The sequence below is a fragment of the Tupaia chinensis genome, unplaced genomic scaffold, assembly GCF_000334495.1.
Source record: "Tupaia chinensis unplaced genomic scaffold, TupChi_1.0 Scaffold000513_1, whole genome shotgun sequence".
Classification (NCBI taxonomy): domain Eukaryota; kingdom Metazoa; phylum Chordata; class Mammalia; order Scandentia; family Tupaiidae; genus Tupaia; species Tupaia belangeri.
In genome coordinates, this window is record NW_006160026.1 from 2,786,966 (window position 1) to 2,809,590 (window position 22,625).

The 22,625-nt window shown below is 41.3% G+C and overlaps 1 protein-coding gene across 1 annotated transcript in view; it reads right to left on the reverse strand.

Annotated features, from left to right (window-relative positions):
- The window catches only part of ASAP1 (ArfGAP with SH3 domain, ankyrin repeat and PH domain 1), a 359,138-nt gene that overhangs the window by 176,249 nt on the left and 160,264 nt on the right, over positions 1-22,625 (reverse strand). Inside the window, exon 3 of the mRNA XM_027775016.1 lies at positions 1,410-1,482. Within this exon, the coding sequence (XP_027630817.1) occupies positions 1,410-1,482 (73 nt within the window). The remainder of the gene's footprint in view (positions 1-1,409; positions 1,483-22,625) is intronic.

A 22,625-nucleotide genomic window follows, 5' to 3' on the forward strand; every position in this document is an offset into this window, starting at 1 on the left:
GTTTATTGTGGTATTAAACCGAAGCATAAATGTATTTTGGTGTAAAAAAAAATTGAAATCTATGTATAGTTTTTTTCATAATATATATACTTTCCATGAACTTTCTGAAGCTCGGTGTGCAATCTAGGGCAAGATATAAAACATCTGTTCACTCAGTAGACAACTATTATTTATCTACCTAATTAGAAGTTAACATTTTATTGGATATAAAAAAATTTCGTAGTGTATCAAGGCACTAGGGTGCAAAATGTTAACAGAGAGCATTATATAATGTCTCAAAGCCTAGGGGGTTTCAAAGAAGACACGAGACTATTAGGTTTCCAATTTATTTAGCTAGCGATTCCCAGCTCTGACAAGGGGGAAGGGCCATAAAGGATCTGAGGACTGAGTTTTGCCTTGTTCACGTCCCTTTTACCTCTATAATTTTACGGTAATAAAATTAAGAGGAACGAGAAGTTACTGAATTCCCATGGCCTGGTAGGTGTTTTATAGATATTAGCTCTCTAAATCCCATTCCCACTCTAAAATAATACCACCATCCCCATTTTATAGGTGAGAAAAATGGAAGTTCAAGAAAGGGAAGTGATCAGCTCACGGTCACCTTGCTAATTTGCCTGGTTTCACAAGGACAAAATCCCACATTGTCCAACTTCAAAGGCCTGCTCTTCACATTCTAGTCTGTTGCCTTCCACTCCCAGTTTTCTGTTAAGTTACAGACAACTAATTTCTAGGTGAGCTGATGCTACCATACCCGCAACCAAAGATGTGACTCAGAGACCTCCAGACTCAGTCGATGTTTCTTTCCCAGCAGTGCTGCAGCCTGACCCCTTCTTATAGTGACCCTTTGTCTTCCTTAATTGGCTTTGTTTCTTCTTTTCACTAACAACATACTTTTGTCTCCAAGTTGATAAAGTCACTGGGCTAAAGCTAAAATATTTCGTTACACAGGTTATCTTACATACCCTCAGGTAGGTGGCAGGTCCGGCAAGGCCTGAATTTAACCCTTCCCCTTCTCTTTCACCTGTGACTTTCGTACTGACTGTCCAGTGTGTACAGGTGCACTGAGAAGGACTGTCACATGATTACTGAGGCTACTGTATCACACGCTGACCAAATGCACACACGCAGAGATTTTAAACGTGCCACTTGTGACAAAGTTACATGTAATTCTATTCAGTTCTTCAATGTATAAAACCCATTGCAATGAATGTTTTGTCTTTTTTTCCAGTTTTGAAACACAAGTCAGTTTGGGCTGACAGAGACAGGAGGGAGAAAAATGCAAAACTGAATTACTTTGTTCTACTTACTTTTCTATGTGTATCAAGTCTTCACAAATTTCACATCTCACAAAAACAGAGAAAACTCTGTGGATGATATTTATAATTCGTATTATTTACTTTAGTGCTTACCTTGACCAGAATTATATATTGCTTTTACAGACTTCTTCACTTTCTGCAGGGCTGTTCTATCTTGGTCTAGAGCCTAAAAGGAAAAAATAGAGAAAAAAGATGTTAAAAATGCTGGTAAATTAAAAATAAATAACTATTGCATACTGCATTTGTTTAGCTGAGCACCAAAGCAAGAGAAAAATCGACATATTTATGAAAAAAAAAAAGAGGGGGCTGGCAAGTGGTGTGGTGGTTAAGGGCGCTGGATTCCCACATGGGTGACCACAGTTCGAGTCCCGGACCTGGTAGCTTGCTTTCTCACTTTCTCTTTCTCTCTCTCTCGCCAAATTAAATAAGCAGATAAAATAAATAAAGTTAAATAATTCTTTAAAAAAATTAAAAAGAATCATTTTGGAGACAGGAAGTGCCTGAGATCCAGTAGCCGTGTTTTCAGGATAAATGCAGTCATCCCACAAAGCTCAGTGCTATGTGCATGATAACCTGGGAGTCAGTCCATCGTCAAGATAAAGTATACACAGACGGCATCTAAGAAATTCTAAGAATTATTTCTTTCTCTCATGAATTTATAATCTGGTAAGAAAGGCAGTAAGGCCTGATACCCAGGGAACAAAACACGTCTGCCTACCTACTGGTAATTTCAGCCAGAAATAAACATGTAAGGGGGGGTACAGTAAGTGCTTTTAAATTTCACGATTTCATTCAGTTAAGAAAAAAACAAAACAAAAACTAACTATGACATATGGCAACTGTATTTTACAAATCTGTTTACTAAAATAACACAGTACGGAAAATGCTACCATGATTCTAGCCCTGTTTTTTTTTTTTTTTTTTTTTAATTTGCCAGAGGGTACATGTTTTGGAAGGAGGGAGACAAGAGGAGGGAGGTGAGAAAACAGCCCCTGGAAGATGATCCCACCCAATCCCTTTTTCATTTCTCCCTCCTTTTGGGATCTGGGGCACACACACATACACGTCTGGCATGTTTATCAAGCTGCCGGATCTAGGACTTGAGCCACACAGTTGGCCATGTGGGATTCGGGTGCCTTAACCACCATGCTACCAGCTGGCCTTTTAGTAATGCTTTTAAATGATTTCTTAGATGATGAATCAATACATCTACATCGACCTACTTGTGCTACAAGGAGGGGGCTTCTAGGGAACTGCTGATGTTGATTCTCAGTCAGGTGCTGCATATACAATTATGTTTAGGTTGTTGAAATTCAGCACACTGGGGGCCAGCAGGGAGTGTGCTGCTTATGGTGCAGGATTCCCAGATGGCTGACCACAGTTTGAGCAAATCACCCAGCAGCTTGAAAAATTACTCCAGGTGAGTGTGTGTGTGTGCATGCCCAAAATTCTGAGAGAACGGACGTAAGGGACTGTGGTGTGGCCATCCTCCTCGGGGGGAAGGGGCAGTGATTCCTCACTTTCCCTCTCTCTGTCTCTCTCCTCTCCAGCAACTGCATGTGCCCTATGGTCAAAACAAAAAAAATAATATTAATAACCACCATTGTCTATATATACCGAGTGCACACAAAAAAGAAAGCACACCATTTGTTTTGATGAAAAAAACCCTGGGCTTTAGAGAAGTAAGACAGCTTGCCAAATGTCCCGTACCACATAAGAAAAAATAGCTTTTCAACCAACCACGCCGCCTATGCATTGTAGGAAGGGATGTCCAAGTTTCCTGGTTTCTTACCATTTCTGAAGTATTTTTCAAGAAACAAAGACAAGCTTCTGGAATCAAATAACCCATCAGTTCAGCTTTGGGGAGTAATAATCACACAAGAATGGGTCTCCTCAAAGAGAAATGAGTGACTAGGCCTTAATTCTGTGCACACCTGGAGTGAAGGACTACAAATGAGCAAAGGGGTGTGGAAAAATCTCACCCATAATATTTTATGAGACCACCTACCTACCCCTTTTGGGAAGATCGGGGGAGCAGGGGGATTAAAGTCTCAGATTTTATGTTGAATGTTTTACCAACAGTCTATGAACTCACGGGAGGTCAAGTCCACGCACCTGCTTCTAAAGGTCTCATCAGCATCCTCATTTGACAGTGACAGTCTCAGGTAAGTGAAGGGGTGACACGTTTCTTTAAGTGCTAGTGTTTGGCCAGGGGCAAAAAGTCAAGTAAAATGCACATTTAAAGGCCCTGTGTTTCAGAGAGCTAGGAGATATCATCCTTCGATCAAACAAGGCTCCTTCTAGAAATGACACGTGTGTACACATGCTACGGCATTCCATTCCCTAACTGCCAGGTAACACCTGCACTGAATTCCTCTGAAATGCCATATATGTAAAATTAAATAAGGGCTAAGAGAAAAATGGCAGATAACACGGGCAATAAAATTCTCTCTCAAACCATTAAAAGTCTGATAAAACACGCGCTTACATTTCTAAGTATGCACCCGAGGTCGAATAACTCAAAACAGTGGAGGAGGAGAGAAGGAATAAGCCAATAAATGAATACAGGAGAATATGCTCATTTCTAATCATCTTACCTGTCTAAAATTTTGCAATACAGTAACCTCGGTGTCTCTACACAACTGAACAGTAGGAATGTTAATCTAGGGGAGTACTTTCAACCTTCATGTGGAGACTTTTTCCTCTTTTATTCGACGCACAGTCTTACCAAGTTTGGTCATTTGAATTCTAGGCATGCAGAAGACACAAGCTGCTGTAAATCAGAGACTGCGGAAAGCACACAGCACAAGCATTCTGTCTGAGCCAGCAACCGGAGGGGTTCAGAAAGATGACAGAAAGTGGACACGGGATGAAAAGTTCCTTGAATCTGAGTGGGGTGGGACACAGGACCTTTCATACCCCTCCAGGCCGAGCAGTATCTGTCACAAGTGTTACCATAGACGTTCTCAGATGTGTACACAAATCTCACCACGCCTGGCCTCCGCTCGGGGCATCTGCACTAGCCGATCCCTCTCCCTGGAAATCTCTCCCAATTTCTTCAGATGTCTAGTTTCTGCTTCTTACACAGGCTCAGATTTAAAACCTCCTTCTCCAAGAAATCTTCTATGGAAATTTAAAGCTGTGTATTGGGGTGTCAGGAAAGTCATGATGCATTTTTGCATAGGAAAACGTCATGACTTTTCAGACAACCCAATACGTATCCTTGGCCCACCCAGGGGCTACTCTCACATACACTTCATTCTGTTTTTCCCATAGTAAGGCCACTCCCTAAAGTGATCTTGCCCATGATTTATGTAAGTTTAAGGTATAATATTTATCTCCCTCCAGTAAGAGAATGAACTTTCTGTGATGACAGAGGCCTTGTATAACCCTTCCATGGCTGAATTCTATTTCCCATTGTCTAGTAGATGGTGTTGCAACCCTGTTGGTGGTCTCATAAAATCCTATGATATGAAGCAATAAATGATGAGAAAAATGCACAAATGGGCTCTTTAGTATAATTAACTCCACAAAATGGGAACATCTACAACATAAGACTAGCCTTGAGAATAGCTGAATAAAGTTAAGTTCTGCATTAAAAAACAAGACCCTCTGGGACCAGCAGTTAGCATAATGGCTATGTCGCTGGACTCCCACGTAGTCGACCGCGGTTCGAGTTCTGGATCTGGTGGCTTAAACTCATGCCGGGCATGTGTGCGTGCGTGCCCAGGATCCCAAGAGGAGAATGGAGGAGAAGGGATTGCGGCGTTGCCATCCCTCCTGGGGGGTGATTTCTTGCTTTCTGTCTTTCTGTCTCTCTGTCTGTCTGGCGAGCGCACCCGCCCTATAGCAAAAACCTCTCCAAAAAAAGAAAAAAACAAAACAAACAAACAAAAAAAACCAGGATCCTCTGTAACTCTTCTCAGGTTTTGAATAAAGTTCAAATGTTAAATATGTTTAATGTATACACAGCATACATGCATAATGGGTATGACCCTGTAGTGCTAAGAGTAATGTTTAAACAGGAAGGACAGAACTTGAATATTCTAAGTGAGTTTTGTACTTTAATAGTTATTCTGGCAACTTTCTTTAAAAATATTCTATTAAAATATAACACTTATGGGCCAGCAGGTGGTGTGGTGATTAAGGTGCTGGACTCCTACAGGGTCGACCACAGTATGAATAGCAAACCTAGAGGTCTGAAAATCATGCTGGGTGCAAGTGCATGTATGCCCCAAAATCTTTTTTTTGGAGAGGTTTTTGCCATAGGGTGCATGCGCTCACCAGACAGACAGAGAGACAGAAAGCGCGTAATCACCCCCCAGGGGGGATGGCCATGCCACAATCCCTTCTCCTCCATTCTCCTCTCAGGATCTTGGGCACACATGCATACGTGCCCGGCATGAGTTTAAGCCACGGGACGCGAACCGCGGTCAACTACATGGGAGTCCAGTGACATAGCCATTACATCAACTGCTAGTCCCTGCCCAAAATCTTGAGAGGAGAATACAGAAGGGGTTGAGGTGTGGCCATTACCCCACCCTCAGGGGGTGATTTCTCACTTTCCTTCTCTCTGTCTCTCTCCAGCAAGTGCACATCCTCTGTGACAAAAACCTAAACAGTTCTACACTGGACTGTGGGAAAAGTTTTCTATACAAAAATGTGCCATGACTTTCTTGACAAACTAATATATAATACATTTATGTTAAATGAGCAGTGGTAATACTGCTGTCGTTATCCATTATAATTTTCTCTTTTAGAATTACTAAGCACTTTCTTTTCAATATACTCAAGTAGGAAAAGTTGTTCTTGAAAGATTTTGGCAGATTTTATTTTAAAAAATAAGCACTAGTCTTTGGATTTCTAAAGGTGTATGACAATTAGCAGCAGAGTTTCCTAGAGATATGCCAAGGAAGAGAGAATCTACCTCCCAGCCACACTCCGAGCATTCAGTGTATTCCTGTACCTACCAGGGCTAACATAGGGCCTGCAGAGAGCAGCTGCTACAAAACCACAATCATTGCTCTGGAAGCTGAGTCCAAGAGAGAGATTCCTGAAACACTTGAAGTGCTGACAGCAAAACGTCTGAGATATCAACTCCTATACTGAAGTGATTTCTTCAATGAACAGAATTTCTTTTTTTAACTCACTTGAGAAAACTCAGTATTTCCATTTTATTGCTTTCAATGCATTCAAAGAGGGCATTTTAAAAATGCATTTTAATAGCTGCATTTGTCCCATAATCATCTTAAGCAAATATTCTTCTTAAAAAGTTTATCCATTTGCATTTTCTGAGAGAGACCAAAAGCACCCCTAACAGGATCTCGATGCCATGATCCACCCCCAGCTTCAGCTAGTCCCAGATCCTGGGCACTTGCCCAGCATACTCAGGGACATCTCCAGATGAGATCTTGGAACCTTCCCATGTGTGTCAGCCTCGTGGTGTCACGTTTTACTGTTGTGCCACCTGTCCAACCCCTGCAAATGTTCTTACATGTGTTATCTGTCTAATAGGAAAAGCAAAAGGGATATTGTTTTGGCCTAATGTTGGTTCAGACCTTGCTCACTTCACCTCTCAGCTTTTTGGGCAATCCTGCTACCTTGGGTGGAAGAAGGGGATTGTGGTGCAATGTGTGTATGCTAACATTCCCATCAAGTTCCTTAGGATCAGTGATATAAGTTTCCAAGGACCCTCACAACCAAATCAGTAAGTTATTTACCCACTGTAAGACCTCAGAGGCTGCAACGTTTAAGTGTATAATTACAATGTAAAAGCATGAGTTCAGACAGGAGAACGATGCGGTCAACAAGAAAGCTGTAGAAAAGGTCTAAGAAAGAATGACAATGAAAAATGTGCATTATCTCAAAAAAGGGGAGGCAAGCCATACATGTATTTGGTCTGAGGATCAACAAACTTATTTGTTTTATTAGCAGTAGGTGGTCCTTGCCAGCAAGGGAAAGCACCCTACTATGAGGCATGGTCATGCCACAATCCTTTTCCTCTGCTATATATTCCCATTAGAATTTTCACAAGCATGTGCATACGTCTCTGGAGTGTTTTTTAAGTTCCCACAGCCAGGATTTGAACCATGATCAGCCATGTGGGATCTGGGTCCTAAAGCACAGCCCTGACCCACTGGATAAGGGGTCAAGCCCCAATTTGGGTTTGTACTGTACATCACCCACTCACTTATCCATCTAGCAGTGCGCCAGGCATGCTCAATTTGGTCACCACAACAAAAACAAACAGAACTTTTTACTGGAATAAAGGGCATGGCACTGCTTTTGATATGACTGATGAAGGAAGTTATCCATAAAATAGAAATTCTTACTAGCCTGGGGCTTTGTTCGTACTTCTATGTCATTCCGCTCTTCGTATTTTAAGTGTTTAGGTACCTGTGTCTCTTTTCCCTACTTTGTCAGCCAGAAACTCTGTAAGAACAATACTCATTTGTTTCTTTCTCCACATTGAAGGTGTTTCGTAAGAGTTGGCTGACTTGAATGGAAGGATGACATGCATGCGCACACACAAACACATACACAAGCAAGGGAGAAAGGATGAATGGGTTCGCTGTCCTTGGATAAAACGCAGGTCCTCACTGCCACCCATGCGGCCCTGTGACCAGCCCTCTGCCCCGTATTCCTACACTCTGCACTGCTCGCTAAGTTCCGGTCATATCTATAGTTTTAACCCCATGAAACTTGCCTGAACTCAGCTTTTGCAGTTGCTGACACCTCTGCTGAAATAATTTCCTCAAGATACTCTTCCTGCAAATCTAAAGGGGCTAGGCCTGCACTTTCTCTTTCTCAGCATTCGACTCAAATGTCATGTCCTTGAAAGATTTCTCTGTCTTCCACTCAGTATCCATCATGACTCTTTTACTTCCCGTGGAACACTAACGCCCTCTGAAGTGACCTACTGGTGTGCTCTGAAGCTTGCAATCTTTTCCCCACTAGACTCTAATGTCTCAAGGAGAAGATCGATTATGTTCACAGCAATGTCACCAGCCTTGACAACACGGCAAGCACATTAACAGCAGATGTTCCGTAAATACCTGATAAACTACTTTTAGAGACTCGTATTAGTTGATGACCTAGCTGGAGGGCTGAATCAAGGATATGAAGATTGTCCTCTCATAACCTTCCAATCCAGAATGAAAGGGCCCCAACATGCAGCATGGTATTAGACTAACTGAAGCACCTGTACAACATGAGTGACTATGAAGATGCAAATAAATGGATGATGAAAAAAATAAGTATTTATCTTCTGAGACATCTGCAAGTAGTTTCAGGAGAAGAGTGGCCTGAGACCATTATGGAGAGAGGGAGCCTCTCTTACCCCTTCCCATACTAGTGAAGAGATGGTCCCAGACCCCCTTGACTACTCAAAACTAAAGAATCCAAAGTGACCATGTGGATATAATGAATCCTGCAAAAGACAAGACTATTTCCCCTCACCTGAGAGGTTGAGGGCAGTAGCCACAAGTAGAAGTAAAATTCAACTTGTCTGACACAGTTCTCGTCATTTCCCCCTGACAAGAATGGTCGTTCTATGCATTCATTCACCCAACAAACAGTTACCAGGTACTGCGATGGGTTAGGCAAAAAAGATATGAAAACTGGATGAAATGTATCAGGTTGTTGGGAAAGTCAGGACTTTCCTGATGATCCAAGAGTCTGTCTGGAGGGCAAATATTTTAAATAGCAAAGTCAGTTGCACAGGGAGTCCAGGGGTAATGAAAAGAAGAGGGAAGGATGACAGAAGAGAAGATGGGACTGACACTAAGAGTGCCCGCTGTGTGCTAGGCATTGTTCCAGGTCATCTCTGCCCTCAGTGCCTGCAATCTCAGAGAGAACAATCATGGCAAACGAATGCTCTTCTTGGAACGAGGAAGGAGGAGAAAAACAGCAAAGACAAGTCTAGATAGGAAGAAGCCGAACAGAAGCAGAAGCTGGAAGTGCACCTTCTTCACTCTCAGCCTGAGGAGGGGAGCCTGGGGTGCTAAGGATCATCTGGTGTGGCAGCTACAGAACACCGGCAGTACCAGATGGTTCGACCAGGAAGCAGCAGCGCAGAATACCTGCCTGCAGGGGAAGAGGGACAGGGCGACAGCAGCGCATATGAAAAGAAGAGGTAAAGATGTTATCATTTGTTAGTTTCGAGATGAATATGAGATGAATCAGGCTGGTAGGCAAGGGAAAATGATCAACCCAAAATAAAATTTTATTTGCATAACGCAGACAAAAAATGGAAAGTTGATACGTCATCCACAAATAAAGGTTTTAAGCTGTTTTAGACTGTGAGAAGTGTCTCTAGAATCTAGAGCTGAATGGCTGCAAAGGTGGGATTTTACTCACAGCAGAGATGCCCAGATGCTAACCTTGCTAGGGTTTGGGCCCCATCTGACAAGTTACTTCACAGTTCAGGTCTGTGGCCAAGATCCATTGTACCACCCCAGGGATACCTCTTGGAAGATTAAAAGATTTATTCTTTGCAAGAAAATACCACCAAGATATCAACTTGCCATGCCAAAGAAAAAATGCTGTATAGAATTATAACTCACAAAAGTCCACTTTCCTGTGTAGGCATAAAGTACCAATCAGGTGGGTATTTTGAGGGCAGGAACTATGCTAAGCCCAGAGTAGGGCTCACAAATATCTGTGAAATGAATCTACCACCAAATTAGAAGCAACAGAACTAAAGAAGTTGGGAACAGAGCAGACCCTCACTCATTCTGCTATTTATTAGGTTGTCGGGGATGGCATGATGTACTTTAGTACATTTTTCTATGCAAAAATGTGTCACGACTTTCCTGACAACTCAGTGTTCTCATGTGCTACCTGTCTTAAAACCTTAGTGTTGGGACCAGCAGTTGGCATAATGGCTATGTTGCTGGACTCCCATGTAGTTGACCATGGTTGGAGTCCCAGACTTGGTGGCTGAAACTCATGCCCGGCACATATGCGTGTGTGCCCAAGATCCTGAGAGGAGAATAGAGGAGAAGGGATTGCAATGTGGCCATCCCCCGTGGAATTAGGTTGTCGGGGATGGCATGATGTACTTTAGTACATTTTTCTATGCAAAAATGTGTCACGACTTTCCTGACAACTCAGTGTTCTCATGTGCTACCTGTCTTAAAACCTTAGTGTTGGGACCAGCAGTTGGCATAATGGCTATGTTGCTGGACTCCCATGTAGTTGACCATGGTTGGAGTCCCAGACTTGGTGGCTGAAACTCATGCCCGGCACATATGCGTGTGTGCCCAAGATCCTGAGAGGAGAATAGAGGAGAAGGGATTGCAATGTGGCCATCCCCCGTGGAGTGTGATTTCTTGCTTTCTGTCTCTTGTCTTTCTGGCAAGCACATGTGCCCTAAAACACCGCCCTATAGCAAAATAAATAAATAAATAAATAAAATAAAAAAAAACCTCTCCAAAAAAACCTTAGTGTTTATTGCAATTACTGCCAGGAGGCACTAACTTAACTAAGGTAAATACAGCACATGTATGTTTCGCTTGAGTCACATATGTAGACATATGCACTTTCTAATCTCTCTGGGACTTATCGTGGCTACAAAGGTTACCAAGCCTCATCTTGCCCTTTTAAAAGACAGCTCCTTCTATGACATATAGATGGTGAAGGCATTTTATTTTTCCTCGTGAAGGTTTTAGGACCTGGATCCACTCTCTTCTCCCCCCAATTAACCACAGTGAGGTTGTAAAGGAAGCCTGACAGAAGTCCTACATGTTAATGCAGGCAAAGGGACGCTGCTGGGTTGATGCTGCCTAATCACTAGAACGCTTGCTGGTCCCACATGATCTGGCACTGAGCTGTCAGCAGAGGTTCAGTTCTAAGTAATCACCAATGTTCTCAGAATCAACTACTAATTAACGGGTCTGGTCCTTGCCTCTGGGAAGAAACAGGGCCTGATACTGGAGCCAGGTGCCACTTTAAGAAGTGTGATGCTGTGGCTATGAACACATGCTTTGAGGCCAGGAAGATCTGTCTTGCTTGGCTACCACTTTCTGGCTGTGTGACTGTGGTCAGTCACCCTCTCTGACACTAATGGTACTAATGCCTTCCTCACACACACCAATCTGCTTCTCCTCATTTTCCCTAATGGTCCTCAGATTCTTAGCATATTCTTGACTCCCTTTTCCCCCCATACTGATAATGATGATAAAAAATGACATGTTATATATTATTTAATACTCACTGTAACTTTTGAGGAAGTTTCCGGTACCCATGAGCTACAGGTAAGGAAGCTGAAGCTTAAAATGGCCCTAGATCACATAGCTAGCAAGAGACGGAGCCAAGATTCAAAACCAGGTCTTCTTGACCTGACCCCCAAACCAATATTCATACTCTGCTGCTTTCCACCCTTCCAACTTGACACAGTAGGGTACAGAGGATGAGGATCTTTTTAAAATCTTTAGCCCAGGTATCAGTAATCAGGCCAAACAGTTTCAAAACCATTCCCTGGGGTTGGCAGGTAGCTAGATGGTTGAGGCACTGGACTCCGACATAGCCAACTGTGGTTCGAGTCTGGGATCTGGTGGTCCAAAAATCACAATCAATACATAGATAAATATATTTTAAGCCCCACATAAGCAAAATACACACATGCACAACCAAAAGAAACCTTTCCCTCCCATGCCAGGTAGCTTTCTGTGAAGCTGCTGAAGAGGAATTGAGATGTCTCTAAAGAATCCCCAGTAAAAGCGGAGGGCAAGAGACAAAGGGCAGAGTGGGAAGGAGCAGCCTGGAGCTTGCTGGGGTTGTGCAGCCACCCTGGCAGGTCGGGCTGAAGCTGGTATCAGCCACTGTGTGGGGACCATCCGCTAGTCTCTTGCTGGCACAGTGGGTGTTAGCAGAAGCAGAGGGGCTTTCCGCTCAGCGGTAGGCACACCCTGGGAAGAACGGCAGCCTTCTCGAGCGTCACTAACTGAGAACTGTGGCCTTGACATTTATTTTCACTACAACTGATTTCTGGCGTGGGCACCCACACACAGAAAATAGTCCTAACACTATTAAACAACACAAGGAGATATAAGGGCTTGGGAACACCTCTTAGAGCTGGTCAAATATTAGTGACTTACTGAAAAACACCATTGAGAGTAACTAGAAGAAAAGAACTGGTGGGCTTATCATTAGGGTCAGCAAAGAAACAGGAGTTTATTTTACAAAGAGAGATAATTCTGCTTGCTGGGATTTCTGATCCACCCCTGGCCCATGAGAGGGGTCATCTAAGAGCTTCGTCTTTGCTGAGGAACATGAGGGGACAGACAGGAATATCCTTTGATCGGGTTTCTCTATGCACACATATCCACCACTTCAGATGCCAAGGTCTAAGCTAGTTGTGGAGATACCTGGTGAAGACAGGGCAGTTCTCTCTTCAAGGCAGGAGAGACAGACAGGAACCAAGTACACCAACCTTCTGGGAAGGCATATGTATGGAGAGGCCAGGGGCTGAACCAAGTGGCCACCAAAGGATAAAGGCAGAGCCTGGGGCCACAGCAAGGAGTTTACTCCAGATGCGATGCTTTGTCAAAGATGGAGCACTGGTGTAGGACAATGTGATTAGTTCTGACCTTGAGAAAATGACTCTAGTGGTTGTACCGAGAAAGGACCTAGAGGCGCAAAGTTAGAAAGGGAAAGCCAAAAAGCTGGATATTACACAACGAGGACTTCTCTTAAGTATTTCTGGTGTGGCTCAACCATTTCCTGAGATCACACCCAGACTTGAGGCCTCCTCCAAGCCTCCTCTTCCTCGTCCACAGTCATCTAGTACGTCTTAGTAGATGGCATCATAACACCCAGCTGGAGACCAAGGTCACATTACTCTAGTCGAAGCCTCTGTGCCCAGCAGCCGTGCAATGCTGCCAATCTTCTCTGCAGCATTTCACAAACTGTAGGGCATGCTCATGCCCAGCCAGGTCCTTGACCAGCATCCTGTTCCCCACCTCCAATATCCACTCGCTCTCTCCATAACCAGGCAGAGTGTTCAGTGTCCCCAAAATATAAATTTCTAAAACATAAACCTGACCACCTCACCGGCTATAAATCCTAGAATAAAATGGAAACCCTAAACATAGCTTATGTGTGAAGCCCTTCTCTGTCTCACCTCAAACAAATCAAAGACTCTCTCTTGCGACCCACCTGTCCATCATTCTGAGTTTTTGCTTTATATTCTTGACACTCCAAGTGAATGGTGCCCAAAAATACCAGGTCCCTTTTTGGCTCCTGCGACTACAGAGACGCTCACTGTTGTAACTAAAAGTCTCTTCTCTGAATAATACTGTATCTTCTGCCTTCTTTCTACCATGTTCTTAACAACCTCAAAACTCATGCTCAGCCTTCAAGACTGGGTTTTATCACCTTTTCTTTGACGCCCTCTTCCTTTCCTCACTGAGAAAACCAAACCAAACCAAACAAAAAAACCCCAAAAAACAAAAACCTCTTTATGCCCTAATGATCTGAGAGCACTTACCAGGTAATAACAACTTTTTCCCTGAGATTTCAATCACTGGGGAAGAGTAGATTTTGGTATTTTAAGATAGTACATACATATTTCTTTTCTTTTTCCAGTTGTAAAGCCAGCATGATTTCACCACCCCCAAGCCCAGGTGTGAAGAGGTAATCCTGATGTTCACAGTGCACAGTATCTGGGGCACATGGCATCTAGATGTGGCTGGTCCTCAGACCTCCTGGAGCCCAGCTTCCTGCTCTGAAAATATGGAAGACTGGACCAATCTGCAATTTCTTTTGGCTCTGATTTCCTGAAAACCAAATATTTTCAAGTCTTAGGGGCTTCAACTTTTTTAGACATGCTTAATTCTGCTTTAAATGAGAATTATATTTTCAAAAAAGTAAAATAATTGATGTCAACAGTGAAATGGCCCCAGGATAGGATCACACATTTAAGATTTCTATGCCATTAAAAGGATAAACCATAGCTTTAGTTTCAGATCCTAATTACAGTCATTTCTATGTCCCTTTTGTTTGCATCCCCTGTTCTCCAAAACATTTTTGGTCCATCTTGAAACTCACATTCAAAGACTCCATCAATCTTCTAAGAGAAACATTAATGTCTCTTTATAAGTGAAGAAAATGAGTCAGAAAGTAAGGGCAAAACCAGGCTTTAAAGCCTGGAAAGGTTAACTCTAAAGTTGGTGTTTTCCCTGCCATGTCTGACTACCCTCCAATTAGAAACCATCCTTCTTATCATGCCCAACTATGCCATGCACCCAGATTCCCACAGCGGGCTCATCTCCTCTGCCTCTGAGGACAGAAGTTCAAAGGGAGTGAAGAGCTACAAACCATTGGTGACCTCTATGTTTCTGTTAGAAGCAGTCTGGTTTATTCACCAAATAAACCTTAGAACTGAAGACCACAGACCAGCACATTGTAAATTTTTTTTTTAAACAGGAGACATTTAATTTAGCAGAGAAAACAAAGAATCCCCAGCTAGATATCCCCATTTGCATAAAGATAACTAGAAGGATTGTTTCTCATGAAAAAAAAAGGGTTAAAAAGCAACCAAATTAATTAAAGCAGAAATTTTCATGCTGTGATTTGTAGAAAACTATTTCTGAGAGAGGCTGAAAAGCATTTCTGGTGGATTTAAAATTAAAAAAATGTTCATACGAAATACTACAGGTTACCTGGCTCTCTCTCCTACAGATACTCGGTGTACATTGAAGACTGGGGTACTTTTTAAAAGATTTATAAAGGCTCTAACTCAGGAATTCCCAAATAAAATAACCTAATTAATTAATAAAGATTGGAATATTTTATTTTTGAGCACCTACAGAACCATGTTTGTTGGGACACCAATACAGGAAACTCTGAATGTAAACAAACAAAAAAACCTGATGAAGTTAGGCCTCGAAAAATATACTGAAGAGGTTTGCTGGTTATCCTAACCTCAACAACAGATACCATCAGGAAAAAGATAAAGGAGTACAATCAATTTTTATAGAACAGACAAAAACCCAGACACAGAAACTAAGAGGGAAAAATAATTATAACAGAGACCACTGACAAAGGTTACCATCTTTAATCAGTAACTAGCTTATAGAATTTTTATTTTGCTTCTATAGAAATCCTGAAGAACACAGGGATAAACACATTAACATAGGAAACTGAAAATATCAAACATATACAAATAATTTCAATTCCACTGTTAATTTTAAAATTCCAAGACAATAACGAGATGACTTTTAATCTTTTTAAGAGTATTTAAAAGAGAGAGAAAGAGAGAGAGAGAATAAAATAGAGACGCTTCAGAGAAATGACCATAATCCAAGAAGAGCACAAAATATATTAAAAAAAAAAAAATCTGCTCTTACATCTGACACCATAATCCTTTTCCTGATAATTCCTATCAAAACAACTACTAACAACTACCATTAGTTCTTTGATGGAAAAAAACATGACGCTTATCAAATGCTCTGTATCATCACTAGCAGAGTTTTACATAACAAGTAAGAAATAATTTAAAACTAACAATGAAAAGGTAAAGTGCAACATAAATAGAAGGGCTTATGATACTAAACATTACATATGCAACAGTAAGAAAGTATTGAACTTCTTTTATAAGATACACCCAATTATTATGAAATACCATAGTTCAGAAAGTATGATTAATAATGTAAATTCAAAGTTTAGAGAGATGTTTAAAAAGCTGTTACTCGGTTAGGATTAGGACATTTTTCTTTCAGCATGATTTCCTGGGCTAGCCCCATTGCACAGCCATTGAGTCCTGTGCATTAGGAGTGGGATCCCGTATGGCAGACTATGTTTTGAATCCTGGCCCCGATAGTGTGAAAAAAAAATACACTCCAGGCACATAGGCATGCATGCCCCCAAATCCTGACTGGACGAAGAAATGGAGGAAAAACGACTGCACATGACCACACCCCACCAGGGGGTAACTTTCTCTCTGGCGAGCACACGTGCCTTTTGGCAAGAACATGTGTCCTCTGGCAATAAAAAAAAAATTTTAATAAAAAAATTTCCTTATATAATATTACAAGGTTTTTTTAGTATTTAATTTTTAAAAGCCTTTTAACAGTGTTTTATAATATATACAATGCCTGTTTCTCCTTGGCAATGTAAAAAAAAAAAAAATCCCCTACCATACGTTAACTTTCATAGAAAATGAGGGAGAAATAGTACACACTCTCAGTAATTTCCATGTTACCCTGCAAACTGTACGTTTAAAAAATTAGTAGAATATTGTGTTTCAAGAGCTCCTGTCTGGGGCCCAAAAGAAAACTGTAATCACAGCAATTACCTTGTGAACCTCTAATTTCTGTTGTAGTTCTAAAGTTCGGAGTAGCATACCCACCCACAAGCACCATGGCTCTTTCATCTTGAAGTAATTTCAGCTCCATTCTTGGGAAAATAATAATTATAGGTACAACAAGGTATTTAAAGACCCAAAAAAATAGTCATGGAGACACCACTTCCATGTTATCACACAATGAAAATTCCTTCAAAGAATTAAAACCTAGACCGGAAAGAGGTTCCCTGAGTCACATCTCTTCAGGATCACAAGGCTTTATTAGGTCCTATCTCAGAATGGAATGGGAGTTTTTGCTAGTGAACAGATTGGAAACCAACTAGCTGAGTTAGCTGTTCAGCTTTTTACTGGTTCTAAGATCCTACAATGTTATCCTAAACCAGTATGTGTGATTCCTGTCCAGTGATTCAAAATATACTACTGATGGCTCACAGTCATTTGGGCTTATCCCACAATTTTATCTAGGATGACAAAAATCACCTAAGTGTTGGCCAGATGCTGGGCTTTAAACATGGTGGTAGAGCACAGGATTTAGTGCCAGATTGCATGGGGTCAAATATCAGTGCCACTGCTTACTAATCTACATGATCTGGGCCAGGTACTCAACCCAGGTTTGCTTGGTGTCCCCATTTCTAAAGCAGAGACATCTATAGTGCGCTACTTCATAGTTATATGGGCTACGTGAAATAAGCCAAGTAATTACACTGCTTAGAATGGTGCTGGGAACACAGTTAGCCTTTAACAAACGTTAGCTAGGATTTGCAGGTGCAAGTACTTTGACTTTTTTCCCTCAAGATTCTCAAGAGGCTATACAGTTAGAACAATTTTTACATGATGGAAATGGTACTATAGGAGGAAAAGAAAAGGGAGATGTAAACACAAAACCTTCATTCAGACTAACTCTTTAGATCAGATAGTTCCCTAGAAGGCAATAAATTCATAATTTGTCATTTTTACCACTATGCTTCCGATTTTCTCGCCCGCCAGAATAATATATTTTCTTCTAAGGAAATTAAGGTTCTCTAGAGACACTAAGTGACTTTTTCTAAGTATACAGGGATAATAAATGTTGTCTTCAAATTCATTCCCCAAATTAAAAAAAAAAAAAATTATTCTAGAGCCAGCTGGTGGCATGCTGGTTAAAGGTGCTGGATTCCCACATGGCGGACTGCAGTTTGAGTCCCTGACTTGGCGGTTTGCCTTCTCCATTTCCCCTTCTCTCTCTCTCTCTCTCTGGTCAAATTTAAAAAAAAAAAATAATAACAAATAGAATTAAAAAAAAAAAACTTAAATAATTCTTAAAAAAAATTATTCTATTAAAAGGAATCCCAGAAGATAATACATTGCTAAAAGTTAAGTAGAAATGGGAATTTTCCCCTAAGTCTGTTACCTACCATAAGGCACTTGGGACAGCTTCCTTACGAGCTAAAAGAAAAACTTAAGACAAGTTGGGGTTTGTGTGCCCCAAATCCTGAAGAGCAAATGGAGAAGAAGGGACAGGGGTGTGGCCATCCCCACCTGGGAGTAATTTCTCACTTTCCATTTCTCTCTCTCTCTGGAAAAGACATGTGCCCTATAGTAAACTAAAAAACAAACAAAACTGGACTTCAGGTCTTGTGTTTCATGAGAATGAGCCCTTTTGTAATGTGAATAATCTATGTCTTTGGCTCACATATTCAGATCTTGGCTTACCACACTTACTTGAAATGGGTTATACATACAGAGCATTTGAGAAAAACACTTCCATGTCTGTTCTATTATATGAATTCATTTACTTGGCACAATATCCCAGAGTCAAGGAATAGAAAGATAATCCCTGACCTTGGGAACTGTGATAGTTACCTCAATCACATTCATTATTCAGCTAAGTTTAAAGACAAAATGTCTCTTAACATTAATGTTTTGTATTATGATGGTGAGGTTACATTTTCCAAGGCAAAAACGTATTCACTCAGAAGGAAAATACAGAAAAATAAAGATTAAAAGCAGGAAAAATAAAATTCAAGGTTTTCATAAATATAAAAACTTCTATTAACATTTTGTGGATTGAGTTATTCTGTAAAGGCAAGGAGGAAAATTTCCTTTGAATAATTTACTTTAATATATTGCTGGGAATAAAGTTGAAGAGATATGGTTTAAGAAGTGGTTTCCATTTCTAATGCCAACATTAAAAATATGGAACTGGAGTACTAACAGGGTGCAAAGAAAGTACCCTGTCTTATAACCCATGATTTCATAGAAACTGCTTTCCAAATGTCTAGGCTGATGTGACATTAAAGTCACATGTGAGGAGCCTGAGTGGACCCAGTGCAGCCTCAAGCAAAGCTTTTTTTCCCTTTTTAAAATACAATGTCACTACTGAGGTGCCACTCAGCACAAGGTGGGGTGACATTTTACCATCTACATACCCCAGGGATCCTCCAAATTACTCCACTTCTGCAAAAGCGAACAAAGAGCTCCCTCACGATCTAATGACAAGGTTCACTATGGACAGACAAGTGGTTCAAAACCAGCCACAGGACAACTGACTTCTGTACACTCTAAGATTTCACTGCTCTGGAGGATGCAGTGTGAGCAGCAGGACTTCATGGCTACTTCACTCTGTAAGCTCTTGTTTGAAAGGTGTGGCAAAGTACAGGGTTTAAGGACTTTCACATAGTTTGGACATTCCTAAATTTGAGAAAAATTAACTTAGATCAGTATTTCCCCAAATCTGTGAAGCTTCAGTTAATGCTGTGAGGAAAAAAGGCATTACAGTAAGTTTGGCAAATGCTTCATACTCTAAAAATCCCTGTAGGAGATTCATGGGGCATTAATATATTAAAAGCCCATGAAATTCTAATTTTAAATTAAAAAACAAAACAAAACAACTTTCAACTTTGTTTAACACAGTATATCCTAAACTGGCCTCAAGAGCACCTCCCCTTCCATCCCCACCTTTTTGGAAGTGTTTGCTGGTCTGAGAACTAGTTCTTCATTTAATATTAAGCTTAGATCATACTATACACAACAATCTGTTAGATCAGAGAATGCAAATGGATGCTCCACAGTCCAAATTCAACCTGCATGAGTATTTTATAAGAGGTGTCTATCTTTTAGAAACTTGTGAATTCATTTAGAGACCTTTAAAAATTTGGGAGATTTAAAATAAAGCCTAAGAAGGAAAGACCATTTCAGGTTCTCCTCTACTGGGTCCATATCAGTCCCTGACACCTGGTCCCAGTGCCATGAGGTCTCCCGTAGATCCACTCTGGACAGCAACAGTTCCATGGTGGAAGACGTCAGGGTGCATTAAGGCGGCTGAGGGGAAGTCCATGTCAGTCAGTCCACTCCCTCACCTACCTCGTCTGTGAAGCATGTGACCCGGATGGTACCAAGGGCAGTCCCAGTTTACCCCCATTGCCCTGGCATGTTTGATTATACAGCCTCCTCACTCTTGTCTCATCCCGAATAAGTTACATGGCCACTCTAGCTGTGAGGCCTTCGCAGACCACCCTTGAGTCCCATGGACATATATTAGCCCTCAAGTTTACCCTTCATTACTTCCCAATTATTTCAGACGCAGGTTATGGGAACAGGACAGACACTAGACTCAGAGGGCTTGGATTAACATTGGTCTCTACCGATGAATGGTTCTGCCAGTACTGACATGTCTCTTGATTTCCCTAAAATTTTGAAAGGACATCCTTCCCTTTGCTTATATTTTTAAAAATGTTTTGAGGACTAGATATGTGAAGAAAAGGAAAAAATTCATGATCTGAGTTAACTTAAGAAATAATGATCTGCCTGTAATTCAGGGAAATGTAATGATGACTCACCAACATGGGATGGATTTTCCCTCTGTACCAGAGTCTCCCTTGGGATTTTTCCCCAAAGTCTTTGTTTGCTCCCAACAATCTTCAAACATTCTACTGTTTCCATCCTTTTAAATTTGTCCCCTTTCATTTCAGCTAATAACTGAAGTAATTTCTCATGAGTTACTGCTGTGGCAAGAAACCTCAAAGTAGATGCTTAAATGCTTAAAATTCACTTTCAACCCTTGCCAGTCTTCTTTTGTGATACTTCACTGAAATCACCCTGGATGCAAGGCCTCTCCTGCTGTCTGACTTTTCTCTGAAGCCTGCACTTAATGCCCAAGGAACAGATGAGCAAAACAAAACCAAAGGAAGCAAGGCTCTGACCGAACAAGTGCCCTGACTGGCTTGTTATGACTACACAAAAATTTCAGGCAAAATTAGCATAAATTTGAAATGCTGCTCTGTAATATCCAACCTACTGCGCCATCATTATCTCGTCTTGCTTGCTCACTAATTGGCTCTGCAACACTGCCTCGCAGGACTTCCATCTGTACGCTGCCTTCACCTGAGAGAGAAACTACAAAAGGTTGATCAGACAGATCTTAGTTCAATGAACCTCACACCGAGCAAGTATTCTAAAACAAGCAAATTGTATGTTTTTGGATACTTCTTGGGAGGATAAAGGAATAATTAGGCTTTTTAATTCATTGCATCGGCCACACTAAGGATTACAAAACACAACTTACTACCAAGTGACTCCTCTCTCTTCAAATAGTTTTTTGGGATAATTGATAAAGAATATATTACATTTTTTTCCTTTTATTGAGAGGAAAGAAAAAGGAAAATCAAATCAATGTTGTTCATTTACATGTTGCCCAGATAGTAAGAAAAAAACCTTAATCTATTTCTTTATTTCTGTTCAGTAGGTATTCCCAATGTTTCTTGTCATTTCTGTGGCATTATAAGGTCTTTACCATGAGATATAATGATGCATTAGTTAAACACGAGTAAAACCTGACAGTATTTACCACAGGGATATACTCTGTACTATCCACGTCTCATGCAGCCAAACCACCGACCACTCTGGTTGCTGGGCTCCAAGAACAGGAACTTTGTTCCAACAGCTGGTGGTCTTCTACTTCTCCCACACCCTCTGCAGTCCAACCAAGCTTCATACTAGCAATGTTTCAGTTACCTTTCTGTCTCCCACAGCCAAAGCTCACCCCTTTCACTAAGTTGCAGAGCTGGAAAGAACTTATATATGGTATTCTAAATGTTATAGTATTACTTTAAGGCAAAAGCAAAGACAAATCCTGAGAGGATGACTCGCCTAAATTCACACAGCTGAGCATGAAGCCCAGGTCTGACTTCTGGTCCTGTGACTTTTCCCTCTAACACGATACAACTGGCATTCCAGACTGTAGATCACAGCCCCAGCTGGCATCCAGAAGCCTAGTGAGTAGGAGAAGGGATGTTGGAATGACCCCACGGACCTAGGAAACATGGGTCTTTAAGGGGTCTGTGGTCTCTGTGCTGAACAACCTCCTCTTTCCAACAAGTGCACTATGGTATAAACAAACACCAAGGGTACATGTGGCCACAGGATGAATGCCTCTTTTCAAGGTCTTAAAGATTTGTGGGGGGAAAATAGTTTTACATTAAAGCAAATATAAACTACACTGTGGTGAATAAACTAAACTTCCTTTTTTTCCTTCAAGATAAAGCACAATACTTCCAGGAAATTTCAAGGCCTCTTAGGGCCTCCTATTCTTCTTCATGCAGAAATGTAGTCCATACTTATCCAATTATCTATACTTGAAAAAAGTATGGAAATAGAAGGGCACTTACTAGTGAAAAAATGTGGCACCTTTACCCAGAGAGATTCCATGTGAGGAGGCCATGCCACTGAAACTATGAATGATGACAGGAATCAGCTGGTCCCTTAGTTCTTGCATGCACACTCATATTCCAAGGACTTTACCCTAAGAAAGTGATTCTAGGGACCAGCAGATGGCGTAATGGTTATGTTGCTGGATTCCCATGCAGTAGACTGTGGTTCAAGTCCCAGACTGGTGGCTTGAAACTCACACAGGGCATGTGTGTATGTGCCCAAAATCCCAAGAAATGAATGGAAGAGTAGGGATTGCGGTGTGGTCATCCACCCTCGCAGGTGATTTCTTACTTTCTCTCTGGCAAGTGCACATG